This window comes from Pundamilia nyererei, unplaced genomic scaffold (genome assembly GCF_000239375.1).
Source record: "Pundamilia nyererei isolate P.nyererei 1_Seehausen unplaced genomic scaffold, PunNye1.0 scaffold00353, whole genome shotgun sequence".
NCBI classification, from domain to species: domain Eukaryota; kingdom Metazoa; phylum Chordata; class Actinopteri; order Cichliformes; family Cichlidae; genus Pundamilia; species Pundamilia nyererei.
The window spans coordinates 154766-173381 of record NW_005187754.1 but is presented as its reverse complement, the minus strand read 5'-3'; the positions used below and the strand labels follow the sequence as shown (position 1 = coordinate 173381).

Here is an 18616-nt window from a genome sequence, read left to right as displayed (position 1 = left end):
ATGCTGTTAACAGGACAATTACTGTTTCCACTAAGTAACTGGAGTTCATGCAAACCATACACAACCTCTACAGTGGTAACATCTCAATCTCAAATCAGTCTCGTTTTGCATTTCAGAGTAAAAGCCTTTTGACTTTGTTTATAGGAGCTTCTCTTTCCACAACTTCAGAATGGCATTAAATGGAAAGTTCCAGCTTCTATGAATTAATACCAGTTTGTGCCAACACATATCATTGCATATAATCTAACAGTGGAGTTTGGAACAGTTTTTATAAAAAAACCAGAGGTGCCAGACAATGCCTTTCGTACAAAAACAATAATTAGAATAATTTTTCTGATCACAGACAAAAATTCCAAGCTCATCTGCCATTTGTATGAGAATTGAAAAGCCTGCATATAATTATCTGAATCCAGTTGCTCAAGGCAAGAAAAGGTCTCCTAGTCTTTAGATTCCTGCCCATTCCTGAGACACGTTACAATTGCAGTGTCACCTGAGTATTTCTGGATTTGGCAAAACTAAAGATATATATTTGAAGTCTGCTGTATACAATATGAAAAAAGTGGAGCCAGGACAATCCCTCTAGAGCCCCCATGCTGCTCAGTAATGTTCCAGAAATGCTGTTCCCCAACCTGACAAAGTTGTGTTTTCTGTCGAACCAACTCTGTTTTCTCTATATTCAAATTTTAACTTTGTGATCATATGCACTAGAGCTCCTATAAACAAAGTCAAAAGGCTTTTACTCTGAAATGCAAAACGACATCTTTCAATTTAAGAGCATTTTGAAATCGTTAAGAGAGTAGGTCGTCTACGGGCAATTTGAAAAGGCTTTTATTTTGGAAGGCAAAATCAGAATGACTTGAAATTGACATGGTAACATCGTGAGGTTGTATACTGTTGATCTAAAGTGGAATTACCCTGTGGAAACTGAAATCTTCCTTTTTAGAGGGTTTTGAAATCGTTAGAAGAGTAGGTCGTATACGGGCAATTTGAAAAGGCTTTTATTTTGGAAAGCAAAATCAGAATGACTTGAAATTGATATGGTATCACTGTGGGGTTGTATACTGTCGATCTAAGGTGGAATTACTCTGTGAAAACAGGAATTTTCCATTTTAGAGCAGTTTGAAATCACTGAAAGTTAGGTCAATTATGGACAATTTGAAAGGGCTTTTATTTTTGAAAGCATAATCAGAATGACTTGATATTGATATGGTATCACTGTGGGGCTGTATACTGTTGATCTAAGGTGGAATTACCCTGTGGAAACAGGAATTTTTCATTTCAGACCATTTTGAATCGTTAGAAGATTAAGTCAAATATCGACAATTTCAAAGGGCCATTACTATGAAAGGCAAAATCAGACTGACTTGATATTGATATGGTATTACTCTGAAAAAGACTGTGGTTGGAAAGTGTTGATATAAAGTTCAAATAGTATTTGGAAATACGACTTTTGCTTTTAAGAGCATTATGAATTCATTGAAAGAGTAGTTCAAAAATGAAGATTCACAGGGCTTTTACTTTGAAATCCAAAATAAGATGGCCTTGATAGTGACAGGGCACAATTAGGGTACAAGGCTGTGTCATATAGATGTAACATTAGAGTTTGTAAAAAAAAAAAGAAGCCTAAATTATACGTTATTATGTTCTTAACATATCTGTTAATTCACTCGAAGTTGGCTTTTATTTTGAAATCCAAAATAAGATGGCCTTGATAGTGACAGGGCACAATTAGGGTACAAGGCTGTGTCATATAGATCTAAAATTAGAGTTTGTAAAAAAAAAAAAAAAAGAAGCCTAAATTATACGTTATTATGTTCTTAACATATCTGTTAATTCACTCGAAGTTGGCTTTTATTTTGAAATCCGGTTTCCACATCCATTCCCGTTATACTTTGAATACACAGGGAACGTAAAACAAACTGGAGGCTGGCTTGACTGCAAGTCTCGAATTGGAGGCTGGCTTGACACCAGTCAGTTTTCGGACAGACGGCTGGAAATTCAGTCTTTGTTTTACCCTTCGTAATACCCAGGGTTATGTCTGAGACGTGCACGGGTCAGGTGAAAAATAAATGAGTAAAAAAGAAAATGTTACAAATAATTCAGATTTCATAGTAAGAATAATAATTTAACGATGTAATCTGCATGTAGCGCGCACAGAAATGAGTGAATTATCAGTTATTTTCATTAATAATTAAAACGTGTATAATAAGTCATCTAGTCAAAAACAAACAGTCAAATCAAACATCTGGTGTGCTGTTGAAGATTATCATTTATTTTTATTAAACAACATTTTTAGTTTTAAACTACAGCATATTAGCAAATACGGAAATACTCCCGTAAGTATTACTTTGTTTTACTCGGCCACTGCTATTAAAGTCTGACCAGGATCACAAGGAAATAAAGACTTCCAGTGACACGCTTAGATCAGTCTTTACTCTGAGCAGTGTTTGCATCTTTGCATTTATTTCAGCCTTGTGTGTCCCTGATTAAAAACAGCCAGCAGTGTTATCTGGATATTTCTGTTTGAAGAGGAACGTTTCCACTCACACTCTTCCCTGTGACCACACCCTGTAACCAGGACCCTCCTAAACTGCCTTTTGTAACGGACTCATTGAAAAGACACACTTATCTGTGGGAACCAGAGAAACTAGAGGTGGAGGTCCTTAGTGGGGGAGGAGTCAGCTGGGTCCAGTAAGAAAGGACACTGTTTAGTATCAAGAGGCTATATGACCTCAGCAAAGCTCCTTACCAGGACGCAGCAGTCAGTCCCAGACACACAGCACACAATAGCCTCTACAGTGCAGAAGCTCAGTGTGGATCATGGAGGAAGGACCTTACAAGTACATCAGGGTGAGGCCAGCAGAGAGGGATCATTCATTCGTATTTTAAGTCAGAAAGTGTAACTGTTGTGCTGATTGAACATATGAGGAATACGAGCGAGTGTTTGTAAAATCTTGTGGCTGATCTGGTTTTATGTTCCGGCAGGATGGAAACGGCAAAGTTAGCCGAGTCATTCGAGTGGGAACCCGCAAGAGCCAGGTGAGTATTACATTATTATCCAATCAGGAGCTTCAAATTCAGGCAGGTTTGACTCTAATGTAAAGCTGAACTTACAGATCCCGAGTGTCGGTTGTGAATTATCTGATTTGAAAGCCGTCTGGACCTCCTTTCCACAGAGATAAAACAATCCTGCCTGACGAGTGTGTTTTTATGATAACTGTCTGTCATCTGCTCTGTTCTGCTGATTTAATACGTGTGAAAGCTGACATGAAGTGATCTTCTGTTGCAGCTGGCTCGCATCCAGACGGACAGCGTGGCCGAGACGTTGAAAGAGCTGTACCCTGACATCCACTTAGAAATCGGTAAGAAGGCAGCCCCTCTGTCTGTGCAGCGTTTCTGCTCTGTCTCCATGTTTCTGTTCAGAGTGAATGGATTACACACATGTTCTTACAGCTTAAGTCTTAAAGTTGAGTCTGAATCTGTCCACGCTGTCACTCCATCCTCACCGCACTGAACACACTGAAGTTTGTGTCTTTGTTCAAAGCAGCTGGTGACCTCGTGTGTTTCCAGAAAACGTCACTGAACCTGAACGCGAGCAGCAGTCCAGTTAGACTGTTCCTGCGCTTTTAGCCACAGATGGAAACTAAAAACCAGGAATTATTGAAAAAAGTAAATCCATCATATTACATAGAACAAGCAGTGATTTTGAATATATCGTCCTGTTAAAAGGCGGCGTGCACTGATAGCGATTTTGATTGGCCCAGAATATTACCATGTTTAAAATGCCAGTTTTATTCTTCTTTTTTAAGTCTGATTAAAATAAAAAGGAATAAAGAGGAATGGTAACTTTTTAGAAAACAGTAACTAAAACGTTAAAAAGTATTTCAGTGTTTGCAGACAGTCAGCCCACTTTCATGTTCAGTACTTTCTCCTGGGTTTTTTCTTTTTCTGAACCAACACAAAACGGATGCAGCAGTCTTTATATGGATCTGCACATTTAATCGATACCACCACCTGTAAGTCTGCTACCAAATTCAGCAACTCTACTTTTTCTGTTGTCGTCCACCCTCCCACTGCAAGAAGTCAGCATTAAAGCTGTTCAGCAGGAACAAAATGGCTTTACATGATGTCCAAATATTGCATAAATGCCTGCTGCTCAGTGCTCACAGGGATCCCTCTCAGGAGGGAGAGCCAGTATTTTTCAGGTTTTTGATGCTCAGAAAAAAGTTCTCAAATTTGAGGATTTGAAACTTGTTCCTAGAAGCTAAATTACCAACAGCACCATTGTGTAGACAAACAGGATTAATGGCAACATTTTGTGTCTTTACATTTGTTACTAGTTTCCAGTCCGTTGCCTTAGACGGTGCGTTCACTGCTCTGTCTGATAGGGTGGGAAAAGTGCAGCATGCGTTACTGTCGGCTCGTCTCATGATCTAATCTTTTGTGTTCCAGTTGCCATGTCAACAACAGGAGACAAAATCCTCGATACTGCTTTGTCAAAGGTAAGGCTTCCAGGAAGTGTAACGGACATGACTGCTGCCACCTACACAGTCTTGTCAGCGCTGACATGAGCTCACTGCTTCATGAGCAACAGTGCAGACCAAACGCTGCATGGAGGTTCTTGATAAATGTGAAGCAGTTAATGGGAATCTGTCTCCTGCAGATTGGTGAGAAGAGCTTGTTCACCAAAGAGCTGGAGAATGCACTGGAGAGGAATGAGTAAGTGTGACCTCTGACACTGCTTCACACGTCCTTCCTATTTTCTCTTCTTCAGAAGCGCTCAGCTCGAATAGTTACTCAGCAGCCTGTAAAATGTGCACATTTTAATGGTTAAAAGAAGAAGCAGCCTAATACCAGTATAGGAACCTGCTAGTTTCAAGAGTTTTGCAACAGAAAATACAGAAAAGCTGTGTGGTGTTAGTCCACAGGAGCATGTGAAGTGCATGCAGAGCCTCAGATGTAGCAGGTGGGCTCTGGTTGCTGCGTAAATGGCTGCATTGTGGAGCTCATACATGCGAGTGCATATCCTGTGTGTGCTTCAGGGTCGACCTGGTTGTTCACTCCCTCAAAGACCTTCCCACCACTCTGCCTCCGGGGTTCACCATCGGAGCTGTGCTGAAGTGAGTCACTCACACACTTCTGACTCTTACAGTTACTTTGGATGCATTTACTCTTTTCAGGACAATTTCAGTGCACCCGGCACCTCGAGGTCTTCACACGGGTAATCGAATACGTTCTGCTCTTAGATAACCTTTTATGACTCCGGGGCTCCACTTCATGCTTTTGATTTACAGGATGAAGGGGCCCAGTCCCAGTCTTCGAGAGCTACTGTCCTGCAGCTTTTAGATGCGTCCCTACTCCAGCACAGCCGAATCAAATGGTTTGATTACCTCTTTAGCATGCCATCAAGTGTGGCAAAGGCCTGATAACAAGCCATTCATTTGATTGAGGTGTGTCAGAACAAAGATGCATCTCAAAGCTGCAGGACAGTAACTCTCGGGGACTGGGCACCCCTGGTGTAGTGTGTGCAGTTACACTGTGCCAGTTTAAAATCGATGAAAAACAAGTTATTTCGAGGATTAGGTGTACCAAAGGTGCCACGCAGTGTGCGGAGCACCAGCTCGTCCTTTGTTGGGACAATAAGTCAAATAATGCTTGGGGTCATAGATCGTTGCAGCATTTGTGGTTGTGATCTGTGCGTCTTACAGGAGAGAAAACCCCCACGATGCAGTGGTCCTCCATCCGAGCCATGCTGGGAAGACTCTGGACACGCTGCCAGAGAACAGGTGCAGTCAGAGGGACCTGATCGATGCATTCTTATATCTGCTTACACTTTCCTCACGGCTAACACACTGGACTTCGTTTGTGCAGTGTGATTGGCACCAGCTCGCTGCGCCGAGCTGCTCAGCTGAAGAAGAGGTTCCCCCACCTGGACTTCAAAGACATCGTATCCTTCCTGAGAGCAGTCGCGCTGTTCCTGTGTTTATCAGCGGTTTGCACAGAGGAAACCAGCTCCCCATTCACACAACCTTCTGCTGTCTCAACACCATAATGGCTAATTAGAAGGACAATAATTACCTGGATGTTACTACACCACAAGCAGCCATAATCTTCTGGGTAAATGATCATTTTCTCACGTGTGGTTACGGTGTAGTGTTAGCGAATACTATTTTTATTACAGACGCTGGAGTGCAGGTCACAAACACTCACAAACTGGTTTTGACTAGTGTGTGAACAGTCGGGCTAAACAAGTACACACAAAGAGGCCAAGCTAGAGGCTAACATCAGCTGATGTTTAGGAAATATATCCAGCTGCTAACAGTCCCAAACTGTGATCACACTGCGCTTGTGTTGACGATGATGACGGCCATTATCCAGTGGGTTTTGAGTGGGCAGTTTCTGGGTTTGGTGGGCTTTTCCTGAGCTGCAGTGTTCAGCGTGGGAACCTGAATACACGGCTGAAGAAGCTGGATGAGAAAAATGACTTTGCCGCCATTATCCTGGCGGCTGCCGGCCTCAGGAGGATGGGCTGGGAAAGCCGCATCAGCCAGGTACACTGTGTGGTTATATGCAGCATGTGGGTGGCACTTCTAGTCTTACAGTGTGATTCTTTCCCCCTGGTAGATCCTGGAGCCCGACGACTGTATGTATGCTGTGGGACAGGTAGGAACTGCCGAGTGGAAAGGTCAGGAATCCACAGGACGGGTGGTTGTTCATGGCTCCCAATAAGGTGCATGTGTGTTTTTAAGGGGGCCCTGGCAGTGGAGGTTCGGGCCAGAGATGCAGACATCCTAGAGATGGTGTCCATCCTTCATGACCCTGACACTGTGCTGCGCTGCATAGCTGAAAGAGCCTTCCTCAGACGCCTGGTACACACACACACACACACACACACACACACACACACACACTTGTGTGAATCTGTGATGACTCTATCATTTATTTGTGTGTTATTTTTGCAGGAGGGTGGCTGTAGTGTCCCAGTGGCTGTGCACACCCAAGTAAAGGACTCCCAGGTAAGAGTGTTAGTGACTGTGGCTCAGCACTGTTATACATCGTGCTCTTGTTAGCTGCAGATCCAGCCCTGTACACACTTTATCTGCCACTCGTAGCAGCTGTGGGAGTATTTCCTGCCACTCTGCTGTGTCTCAACAGACTATTGGCACCAAGTGACAAATACTCATATTTTATACTAATGGCCACAAGTATCAATAATAAATGGTAAACGGCCTGTATTTATATAGCGCTTTACTCGTCCCTAAGGACCCCAAAGCACTTTACATATCCAGTTATCCACCCATTCACGCACACATTCACACACTGGTGATGGGCAGCTACATTGTAGCCACAGCCACCCTGGGGCGCACTGACAGAGGCGAGGCTGCCGGACACTGGCGCCACCGGGCCCTCTGACCACCACCAGTAGGCAACGGGTGAAGTGTCTTGCCCAAGGACACAACGACCGAGACTGTCCGAGCCGGGGCTCGAACCGGCAACCTTCCGATTACAAGGCGAACTCCCAACTCTTGAGCCACGATGGCCTCTAATACACAAGTGATGATATCAAACAGCTGCTATGGTTCCTGCTCAGTTTAACTCATCAAAGAAAACTGCTCTGTTGTATCTGCTGTGGCTTCACAGTTTTAGGTTCTGTTGATGCAGTGGCGTGCTTCAGGTCACAGCTGATGGGCGCTGCATGCTGGGCCTCAGCAGGCTTCTGCAAGACGACTGAACTATAAATGCAGGGATATGATAATCAGAAGTTTAACTGTGACTGATCACTATCCTTAAATCATTAGCAGTCGCATGAATATGGAGACAAACCAAGTCTTGTACTGGTACCTATTTGATTCTGCAGCAGCGGCCCGCTCTCATCTGATTTTAAAAGCTTGCTGTTTGAACGTGTGAGTAACCCGGAGAAATCCTGTATGCTTTTGCAGCTGTACCTGACGGGGGCGGTATACAGTCTGGATGGCTCAAACAGCCTGAAGGAAACCATGCAGGTCAGCATCGCTGTGGGGACCCAGGTAAGAGCTGCGTGCATTGTGTTTCTGCCACGTTACCTTCGTTGCACATAGGAACCTGTTTTCATAATAACGTGCGTTTCTGCCACAGAGCTCAGAAAAGGTGGACGAGCAGGTCCAGCGAGTGGGAGTCACGGCCAACAAGATCCCAGGTAGCGTCCAGGACGAGGCCGAGAAGCTCGGCGTCGACCTGGCCGACTTACTGCTCAACAAAGGAGCCAAGGAGATCCTGACGGTGGCCCGGCAACTCAATGACGTCAGATAGGTCTTCCTGGCTGACAGCGGGGCTCCAGAGCATGCAGGCAGTCGCAACCTGAGCTCCATCTAATGTTGGTCTGCTGACTGTTTGCTGCATGAGGTCAGGACCTGTGGTCAGGGTTGTAGAAAGCTGCTAAACTGGCTGCTATTATCCGCTCACTGAGAGTCCCCGCTGTCTCGGTTCCTGTGCGTTCTCACGCAGAGAACCTCATGGAACCTGAGCCACGTTCGGTAAGAAACACGCAGTGGCCTTCAGACGTTGTTGTCAACACTTAACAGCACCAGTGCTGGCTGATATCAGTCTGTCAGCACTGCCTTCGTCTAATCATTTGTTCCCAAAGCTCAGACCGTTTCATCCACATCTGCTGTCGTAACTCACCCAGCATCTTCTCGTTTCGACGGTGCCAAAGACGAGCGCTGTTCATTAAGGCGGACTGTCTGCAAAATTTCAGTTCACGCTTATGTTCACTTTGGCACACCCATTTGTTGCCATCACGAAAGAAGAGGTGACATCCAGCTGTGGAGGGCTGCTTGCTTCCTCATTAGCAGAGAGAGCATATTTGATCCACACACTGGGCTTCAGGAGTGCGTTCTTTAACACTGGTAGTAATGCACATGTGGCGTGTGTGTGGGTTTTAATATGACTGCAGCTCCAGCGCCTGCACGTTTTCACTGTCCTGCTCTGATTCTTAAAGCATGCACTGTGGTCTTTTGTAGTGCTTTGCTGGCCACAGGGATGCACTGATATCCATACTGTACTCACTGATGTGTGTCAGATTGACATTTCTGTTTTCTCACATTAGTCGACGTTCAGTGATGGTGTGATGCGGAGCTGTAAGTTCAAGGAGAATAAAAAAACGACACAAAGGAAGCTTCCTGTATGAGCTCTCAGACAGGCCAGTGCATCCCTGCTGGAAGCCGATGATGGAGATGAACTGTGAGCTTCATTCCTGTGAGCGATGCTTGAAGACTCCCCAAAGCTGGACACGCATCATCAACAAGAAAACACACGTGGTTAGAAAAGTTCCCAGTTTTTGTCATGATGAAGACTCATGCTGTGGTGACGGCCTTCGTCCTGTTACGTTGTTCTGACTTTCTGGATTTAGATCATTATGTAATATTGACAGTAGATTGATTATTAGAGCACCTCTGTTATATTTATGGAGTCTGTATGTCACGATCACTTTAAGTATCTGAAAGCTGATGAGTTGGTTTGAAGGTTTTACTGATCAGGACTCATCAGCTCACAGACGTCAGGTTAGCGGCACATAGAAGGTTTACGCTGCAACATGCTGTACCCCCCATATATCACAATGTGTTAATGATTTTTACTGTGATTGTCTAAGTATTATCTCATTTTGCCTACAAACTGCACACCTGCCTTACATGCAGCAGTCTTCACTCTGCATCATATATCCAGTGTTCATGGAATTCAATGTTCTTTTTCTAGGTTTTTGTTGCATATCTGATTTAAACCTCCTGAGACAATGAGAGGTCATGTTAGCCATATTTGTTTTCAGCTTTAATTTCTTTATAACATAGAAGACTGTTGTACTCAGTAATTTTCCCACAGCGCCGACTGTTCAAAACAAAAGGTCGTCATCAAGAAGCAATAAAGTTCCTGTGCTGTGAAAAAGTATTTGCTCCTTCTTATTTTTTTATCATGCACATTTCAGATCATCAGATACATTTTAATATTAGACAATGATAACTCGAGTAAATGCAAAATGCAGTTTTTAAATGTTACTTTATTAATGGGGAAAAGTAACGAGTTCAGTGTTATCAGCCACGACCAGGTCTTATTAATGTCTCACGTGAAAGGTGACGATCTCACAGAGCGACGTGCTGTGGCCCGATCTAAAGAAACAGCCAAGGAACACGATGACGGACATCTATCAGCCTGACAGGATTTACAGGCCCACAGTCAGAGCCAGGATCCACACGTGGAGAAAACCTGGAAACTATCAAAAGTAAGCGGCTCACCAAAATTACATTAAGAGTGCGTCAATGAATTATCAAGCAGGTCACAACAGACCCATAACTCCGACGATCTCTCCACTGCATATGTGACGGGGTGGACGGATAGTCCAACATAAAGGCTCGTCTCCCAAAAAACCACCTTGATGATGAATGAATGTTGGACAGAGCACAGAAACAAGTGTTTGGGTGAATGTTGTGTGAAGTGCTCAGAGGAAGAACCAGAAGGTTTAACTTTGGGAGGACATTCTGTGCACTGACGAGGCAAAAGCAGAACCTTTGTGGGACACAAACATCTGGAATAAAAGTAACGCAGCATTTCAGAAAAGGGACATCAGAGGTGAGGATCAGAGGATTCCCAGCCACTGCTGGATGTTTGGGGTTTTCTTGAATCGCGGATGGGAGCATGGGATGAATTAAACTGGACTCCGATTCTGCATCTGTACTGGGAGCATGCTGTTTTCAGCTGCCCACTGTGAGGAACTGTGACGTGGCCTAAACCTGTAAGCAGCTGTTTTAGAGAAGGACTAGAAACATGTACAACTTTACATGTTGCACTTCACTGTATCCCAGCAACTAAACTCTGAATGAAAGGAGGCGTCAGAGTTTTTACATCTTTACACTGACATATAAATGTGTAGAAATGAGGACGGGGTGAAGGGCGTGCTAACTGAGAAGGAGGCAAGTATTTCCTACTTGAAATCAGTCTAAAGATGCTAAACCTTCTGTGTGTTGTGAAACATTGGATAATCTCACAATGAGTCCGTTATGAAATTAGTGCCTTTGGCTACTCAAAATATATGTCAGTGATTCCTGAGATTAGGGACAAAACAGGTTTAAATTTTCTAAAATATATTTTTTGATTTTTCAAAAACACATTTACATATAATTGTTACACAAAGTTGTGTCTGTCTCACCATGTTTTGGTCTCCCAGGTGTAAGATGTTTTAATAATTTATGTTTTTGCTGGAGAAGTGCAAGGTTTTTGTCAACACCGTCAGACACAAAGAAATGCAAATATATATTTTTTAAATGAGGTTGTTTCAGCTATTTTGACTATTAGCAGCTTCTTTGTTCTATTGCTTATGCACATGTGTTTTCAAAGTAATTATACCAGGTTTAAAAGTAAGATGGTTTTGGCTTTTTATTATTAGAGTTACAGTCATACATATTTTCAGAAGCTTGTATTTAATCTCTATAAGAAACAATCATATTTAGTAGCATGCAAATTACACATTTATTGAGAAAATTGAGTATTTTTATTGGAAGATCGTGAGGGAGGAAAATATATGTTTCTCCAAAAGAGAAAAAGAAACAAAAACTCCATATTATGGAGTTGACAAGGTGCTGACGGTGGTGACACACTAGTAGAAAACAAGATATTATTTCTTTCAAAATGACCATTAAACCTTAACAACCTTTGTAATATCACAAGACGCATCATAACAATTCTGTTTTTGCACACGTCAAGTTCTGCATCTTAATAGTTCACCAGCAAGCAGCCGCCTGCTGCTGATTCCTAAAGTTCTCTGTGGTTGTGTTTAGACGCTGCTGGACTTTCTCTCCTTTCGTCTCTGTGCTTGTTTCCAAAACCTTCTCTTCTGCCCTTTTTCTTTCTTTCTTTTTCCCTCTTTCACTCTCTTTCTCCATCTTTCCCTTTATGAGAAACTCTTTCTTCAACTCAGGCTGGCTGTAAATTTTTTCTCCTTTTTTGATCCTCCCTGTTCCTTCTCTTTCGTTCCTCTGACAGCTTCCCCTTTGCCATTCTAGCCTGAAATGTACCATCTTGTAATTACTATAATTTTTCTGAACCATATGCATTTATACAGATTAAGGATGAATATTCACAACACAATTATGTATTAAGCAATAATCCAGGTTGAAACTCGGCTGCAGATCCCAAAGTCAAAGGAGCTCTGTGGCATCACTGTCTAAATTCTTTCATCTTTAATAAAATGATCAGTGAGTTAGAAGTTAGCTCGCTGGTTTCCTCCTACATTCCAACATGAATGAAGACAAAACTAAACAGCAGTGACGTTTGTCGGGTTACTGAAGTTGGGCTAGCTGCTATATAGTGATGTGCTGCGTGATTGCTAGCGACACAGCTATGTTAGCATAAACACAGTGAAGCTGGAGGATGAACACCAACTTTTTTTCCACCTGATAAAAGTTAATGCAGGGTTTCTGATGGTTAGGCTGATCACTGACTGTTTTTAGGGGCTTGTTCAGATTAAATAGAACAAGATAAAAAGCATTAAAACATTTTAGTAGCACAACAGGCTTAATAAACACAGAGTAGTTTGGGTCCGGAAGCAGGATTCATACATCAGCACTTAAAGACCAGCTCTCGGGGCAGAGATAGCTCAGTAGATGCCACATGATTGGAAGGTTGAATGTTCAAATCCAATGAATGGCGGCTATCCTGGATTGGTAGCTGCCCACTGCATGAATGAGTGAATGGGTTAAATGCAGAGGACTAAGCATTACAGGATTAATAATGTATACATAAACAATGAGATTCAGGATATGGCAAATTCGATAATATTCGACACATCTGTAAAGCAGAAATATCAGTGAAATACACAGGAAGTAATATGACTGAAATATTAATAAAAATAACTTAATATGAATATGAATGATGAATAGTACACTTTCTGTCAACACCATTAGAAAAAGGGTCAACACCGTCAGACAAAAATCCTGATGGTGCTGACAAAATACCCAACTTTCTCTCAAAACACATGTTTTTCTGACAGAAGCCATCTTGTTTTTCATCAGCTGCTTACGGCCTCTACAGTCTACCTAAATGAAGCTCTTTTCACAAAAACAATAATTAAATCTTGCATTTCATCGACTTTGGTGTTGACGCACTGTGGTTGTGACACAGTTTTAAAGGTGTGTCACAAATGAAATAAAAATAAAACGACCTCATGGCATGAGTATCAAACAGGAAGTGGTAAAGGGGTCCTCAGAGTGTAAGCTGCCCACAATAATTCCCGAGTTTTTTGTACTTTTAAAAAAATCAGATGGTGTTGAGAAAAACTCTGGACATGATTTTAATCACTTAAAAAATACGTAAAAATAAAATTTCAATTGCATATTTTGATATTATATAAGGTAAATGGTTAGTGACGAGAGCCGTGATGTTTAATTTTACATTACTTTTAATTTTTTTCTGTATTTTAATATTATCACACCTGCTTCTGGAGAATGGATTTTTAGGTACTGGTAATGAATTGTACCATTTAAAATAAATATATATGTATAAAAAATGCTAAATCATACTTTTGTTGTGTAAACATTGCCTTGGTTTGTCTCTTAGTCAGTTGGGGTAACACTTGTATGCATATTTTTAACCCCCAAAATTGGGTTTTATCTGGCGAACATGTTTTGTCCCTTATCTCAGGAATCACCGACCTATTATATATCTATAATATATTTATAGCCCTGTGATGTTGTATTTGAGCAATTCTCTTTCTCAGATCTCACTTAAGGCACATTTAATGTTAAAGGCACTTTTCACTCGGATAAATCGTATCACTTTATAATAATGTCACACTATTAATCATTAGTCAGGTATTAGTAAGTTTGTAATTCATGATTTTTATGCCATCACTCTTCCTTAGTATGCCATTTTTAAATACAGACTTATCACTATGACTATAATTATGACTGTGGTTATTGCGAGCAGCGCTGATAGCTGTAAATGCTGTAACAGATTGGCAAACATGCCTGTATTTATGAATGACATACTAAGGAGGAGTCATGACATATATATGATGTATTAAGTGCTTACTAATACCTGACTAATGCTTAATTGTGTGACATTGTCATAAAGTGCTACCGTGTGAGTAGCACCACCGTGCTATTGCTACCACCGTATGAGAGCTCAGCGGCATTATTAAATAAATAAATTCAATTCAAAAGTAACTTTGACATTTTTGGTGTCTTCGGTGCACAAGAAGGTAAACTTGGTCCATCCTGATTGAAACGCTGTGACCGGCTCAGTTTGTCCACACGTTCCAAATTCTGTTTGGCAGTTTTTGAACGTTTGGGTGCAAAAGCAGCCACGTTCAGTCTAGTCCCTGAGGCTCTCTGCCTTTCACCTGTTAGATGACTTTCTACATGTTGATCTTCCGCTCGGTATTTCTGCTGTTGTGCCAAAAAGGGATTTTAGGTATTTGCCTACAAACGACTGCCCATATTTAAACTGCTGTGAATGACTTATTAGACTACAATCTGTCAAACATGTATCCTAGGAGGGACGTCAAGTTATTCTGTGGCTTAATATTTACCTGGTAGCACTTGACAATAATGTCACACCTGTAAGGTGCTGTTTTCATTCACTGACGATGTGAATGTAAGTCCAGAGCGCAGTGTCTAAGACACATTTCACTCAGAGCTCCAAATGGATACCTGCTGGTGGTTCGAGGACAAACGAACAAAAACCTCCCGATATATTATCTTGGAAACATAAACAGTGCCATTCTGTGGTGTCTACATTTCGTGGGAGTTTGCTGTGGAAGATTTGGGTTTGACGGAAAAGCGGCAGGATTAGTCCCTAGGATGTATCCTGTGTTGTGTTGATAAAGAAAGTGAACCAGGCTAACAGCATCAGAATCAGCACATTTAGACAAAATCGAATGTACCGCATGTTGTGTTCACATTTAATGGGACAACACAGTTTTAATCTTCCGCTCTGTGGTCCCTCGACTTGTGTGATGACACCCTGAGCAGCTTTTCTTCCTCACATCCCCTCGTCCAACCAAACTCCAGGCGTCCATCCCGGGTCTTTCCGCAGAGCTGTGCAGTGACAAAGTTGTTCTGGGAACTCACTGGAATGATACGGTAGAAGCAACCGCCGGCTGTCTCTACGGTGTCTTTCAGCTCGATTTTCTGAACCACCCTCTGATGTGCTGCTGCCAGCTGAGGTTGAGGTGGGGGAATATCTGCCACGAGCTGCATGTCAGTAGCAAATGTGTGTGCGTGCTCTGAAATGTGTAAACGTGCTGCCCGTGCAGACTGGAATCCATGCAGAGAGATGAGTTTGTACAGGTTGTTTCTCCACTCGGCCATGCTTGGTCCCGAGGTTTGGAGCAGCTGTGTGGAGCGCTGAATATGAGCAGCGGACACTGTACTATTAAATGTTGGGTCACCACCCAAGTCACTGCTTAGACTTCCCCCCAGACAAGTGGCCTGGACTATGGAGCGTGAGGGCACATTGGCAGGGGAGCTGTACAGTCCACCTTTCAACCCGCTCTCAGCAGCATTAGTCTGAAGTGTAGAGGAGCAGGACTGTGGGTTAGGATGGTGCTCAGAGGGGACACAGAGTTTTCCAAGATGTGGCAAGTTGTTTTTGAAGACTTTGGACTTCTTGTAGAGGGCCAGCACTCTGTTATCGAGGCCAGCCTGCACATGGTTAGCTATGCTGTCGTATTTGTGTGAGAAAAGGAGGAACCTTTGATCCTTGATTGGTGACGGTTCTGGTTGTGGTTGAGGATCCTCTGGAGCCAGCAGTGGAGAGTAGGTTTCATTTTGCAGCTCTACGAACATGAAAAGGGCCATAAAATGGTTAAAAAGGTTTTCATGACCACATTAGCTGTTCCTATTTCAACTGCACAAAACACAACTAGTCCCCCAGAGCTATGGAGTGAGGGCCTTCTGGGGGTGCCCATTGTTGACTTCTGCTCCAGCCACATGAGTTTAAGTCTTCACACTGAACATTATTCTTGTTTCCTTTGATTGGTAAACCTCTGCTCATGTTTACATTTCTCAAGCTCTTTGTTTTTTTCATACCTTTTCCAGCCGTCTTACGATTTGATGGTGCTGTATCAAATTTTTAAACATTTGGTTTTCTTTCCACGTTCGATTGGAAATACAAAATGCATTTATGAAATCTTCAAATCACTGTATCCTAGATTTATTCACATTTTACACAGAATCCATCTTAGGTTGGTTTAATAACAGTAAAAATGATCAATATTTGTCCCTGTAAAACTCTACCTTACCTGGTCGTTCTGTTCTGCCTGTTTTCTCCTGCTCGCTCTCTTTCCTCTGAACACATCACAGTCAACACAAAACAACTAATATCAGCCAACGAGTGACGTTTGTTGGAGTGAAGGCCCGTCAGCGTCTCTACCACCTCAGACGCTTGAGAGACTTCCAACTGCCCTCCAAGGTGCTCAGGAACTTTTACTCCTGCACCATAGAGAGCATCCTGACGGGAAACATCTTAACCTGGTTCGGGAACAGCACCATGCAGGACAGACGAGCTCTACAGAGGGTTGTGCGGTCAGCTGAGCGCACCATCCGCTCCGAGCTCCCTGACCTGCACTCAATCTACAGCAGGCGGTGCTGGACCAAGGCCAGGAAGATGGTGAAGGACCTCAGCCATCCCAACAACAGACTGTTCTCTCTGCTGAGGTCAGGAAAGCGATTCCGCTCCCTGAAGACCAACACAGAGAGACTGAGGAGGAGCTTCTTCCCGCAGGCGATACGGTCTCTCAATCACACCACCACACAGTACTGACCCACACATACAGTTCTTACACACACTGGACTTTCTGGACATTGTTTTCACTTCATCACTTAAATCACTTTAAGCATATTTGCACTGCAATTCAATTCAATTCAATTCAATTCAATTCAATTTTATTTATATAGCGCCAAATCACAACATAAGTCGCCTCAAGGCGCTTCATAGATACAGAGAAAAAAACCCCAACAATCATATGTGCAATCCACATACTGCACAAGACATAATGTGGATTGCACAACACTGGACATTATATTCTTCATTTCCAGTTAATACTTGTACAGCTGCTGTTATTGTGTATATATTTATTTATATTTCTTCATACATTCTTATATAGTTCTATATTGTGTATTTTGTTGTACAGTTATTTTATTTTCAACTTTAATTTATATATTTTATCTTATTCTTTCCCAGTTAAATTTACCCTTTTTAATTTTTCATATTTATTTCCTATCTTATTCATAGCCTTTTCCTTTTTTGTTTTCTTTAGGTCACGAGCAGTTGTCCAAGCATTTCACTACATATCGTACTGTGTATGACTGTGTACGTGACAAATAAAATTTGAATTTGAATTTATTTTGAATTTGATGTTCACAGAAGTATTGCTGACTTCTGATACTTCTGACGGGGAATCATTTTCTCAACGTACTTTTCTTGTTTGGTCGGGCTGCCCCTCGTCCTTCCTCTCGCTCACATCATTCACTGCGAATGAAAACTGACTGTAAGGAAGCTGCCATAGTAACACATTAATAATGCCATATGGACCATAGATGGTATATAAAACATGGACGGAGCTTCTGGGTGGGACAAATGAAGCCAGTGTGGAAATGCTTAAGCCTGCAATCTTTGTGAGGTAACAGCTGTGAAGAAAAGCAGTCTGCTTCTACAGGAGACTCTGTGAAACAGGTTTCTGTCTCAGCCTCAGTGATCACTGTCCGCCTGAATACACATATGAACTCTTTTTAATAAAACTTGGACATACTATGTTAGCAGCTCATGATTAACAACCCAACCAGCCGGGATGTGGTCTCACAGTCAGACTTGCCCCTCCTCGTCACATCCTGGTTTTGTAACCAGGATGGTGGAGGCAGGAACACTCCTCTCTCAGGGATTTGGACTTCAGAAATAGCGTCGTGGTCGCTTTTATACAGTTAAACATAGAAAAGTCGTTTCCCTCAGTTGAAACTGTATCGTAGAAACTGAGATTTGTAGTGTTATATTGACAAATGTAACAGAAAAACACACTTTTACTAGAATGTGGACTTAAACTGCGTCCATGTAGGAAACAGCTAGCAGTGATGTGGAGACCACAGGAAGTCAGCGACACCACAAATGACTGTGAGCAAAAAAGCGTGTGTCCTGAGATAAGTTTGAGTGATGGCTTAGGCGTCATATAAACGGACGCAGCCTCTGATGTCACCTACGCGTGCAGGTTAGTCAGACCTCCAGCTGACTGTTTAGCCGTCGTTCTCTGACGTCACATGAAACTCAGGTTGAAACTGAGGGATTCTGCATGCTTGTGGGCTAGCGGCGTGTCAATGCCAAGATAGGCCTGAAACATAGCCACCATGCTCTGTGACTCTACTGGGGACAATAATTACCAAAAGAACATTTATTCGATAGGACTGTTTGAACAGGAAAGCCATTACCGAGGCTCCAAAGCGAGTGTGGCTGGTTTTCCATAGACTTCTCTTCTTTTACATCCAGAGGACTCGCCCTCTGGTGGCCATTTAGGAGAATGCAGCTGTAAACGTGCTCAGCAAACATTTGCATTCATATTTTTGGTCAAAGCAATAAGGACACAGTTCCCCTCTAATTAGAC

General features: G+C 42.5%; 1 protein-coding gene across 4 annotated transcripts in view; it reads left to right on the top strand.

The window, feature by feature from the left end:
* The window catches only part of LOC102207762 (porphobilinogen deaminase), a 16415-nt gene extending 6503 nt beyond the window's left edge, over positions 1 to 9912 (top strand). For 3 of the 4 annotated variants that reach the window (XM_005752322.2, XM_005752321.2, XM_013915720.1), the window contains 13 exons: positions 2986 to 3039; positions 3290 to 3362; positions 4453 to 4502; positions 4664 to 4719; positions 5043 to 5120; positions 5709 to 5786; positions 5872 to 5947; positions 6438 to 6551; positions 6625 to 6663; positions 6750 to 6869; positions 6963 to 7016; positions 7941 to 8027; positions 8116 to 9912. In XM_005752322.2, coding sequence (XP_005752379.1) covers positions 2986 to 3039; positions 3290 to 3362; positions 4453 to 4502; positions 4664 to 4719; positions 5043 to 5120; positions 5709 to 5786; positions 5872 to 5947; positions 6438 to 6551; positions 6625 to 6663; positions 6750 to 6869; positions 6963 to 7016; positions 7941 to 8027; positions 8116 to 8289 — 1053 coding nt within the window. In that variant the 3' untranslated portion in view covers positions 8290 to 9912. Of the gene's footprint in view, positions 1 to 2620; positions 2851 to 2985; positions 3040 to 3289; positions 3363 to 4452; positions 4503 to 4663; positions 4720 to 5042; positions 5121 to 5708; positions 5787 to 5871; positions 5948 to 6437; positions 6552 to 6624; positions 6664 to 6749; positions 6870 to 6962; positions 7017 to 7940; positions 8028 to 8115 lie in introns of those variants that run through there. The other variant, XM_005752320.2, reaches the window with a different exon arrangement.
* The last annotated feature ends 8704 nt before the right edge of the window (positions 9913 to 18616 follow it).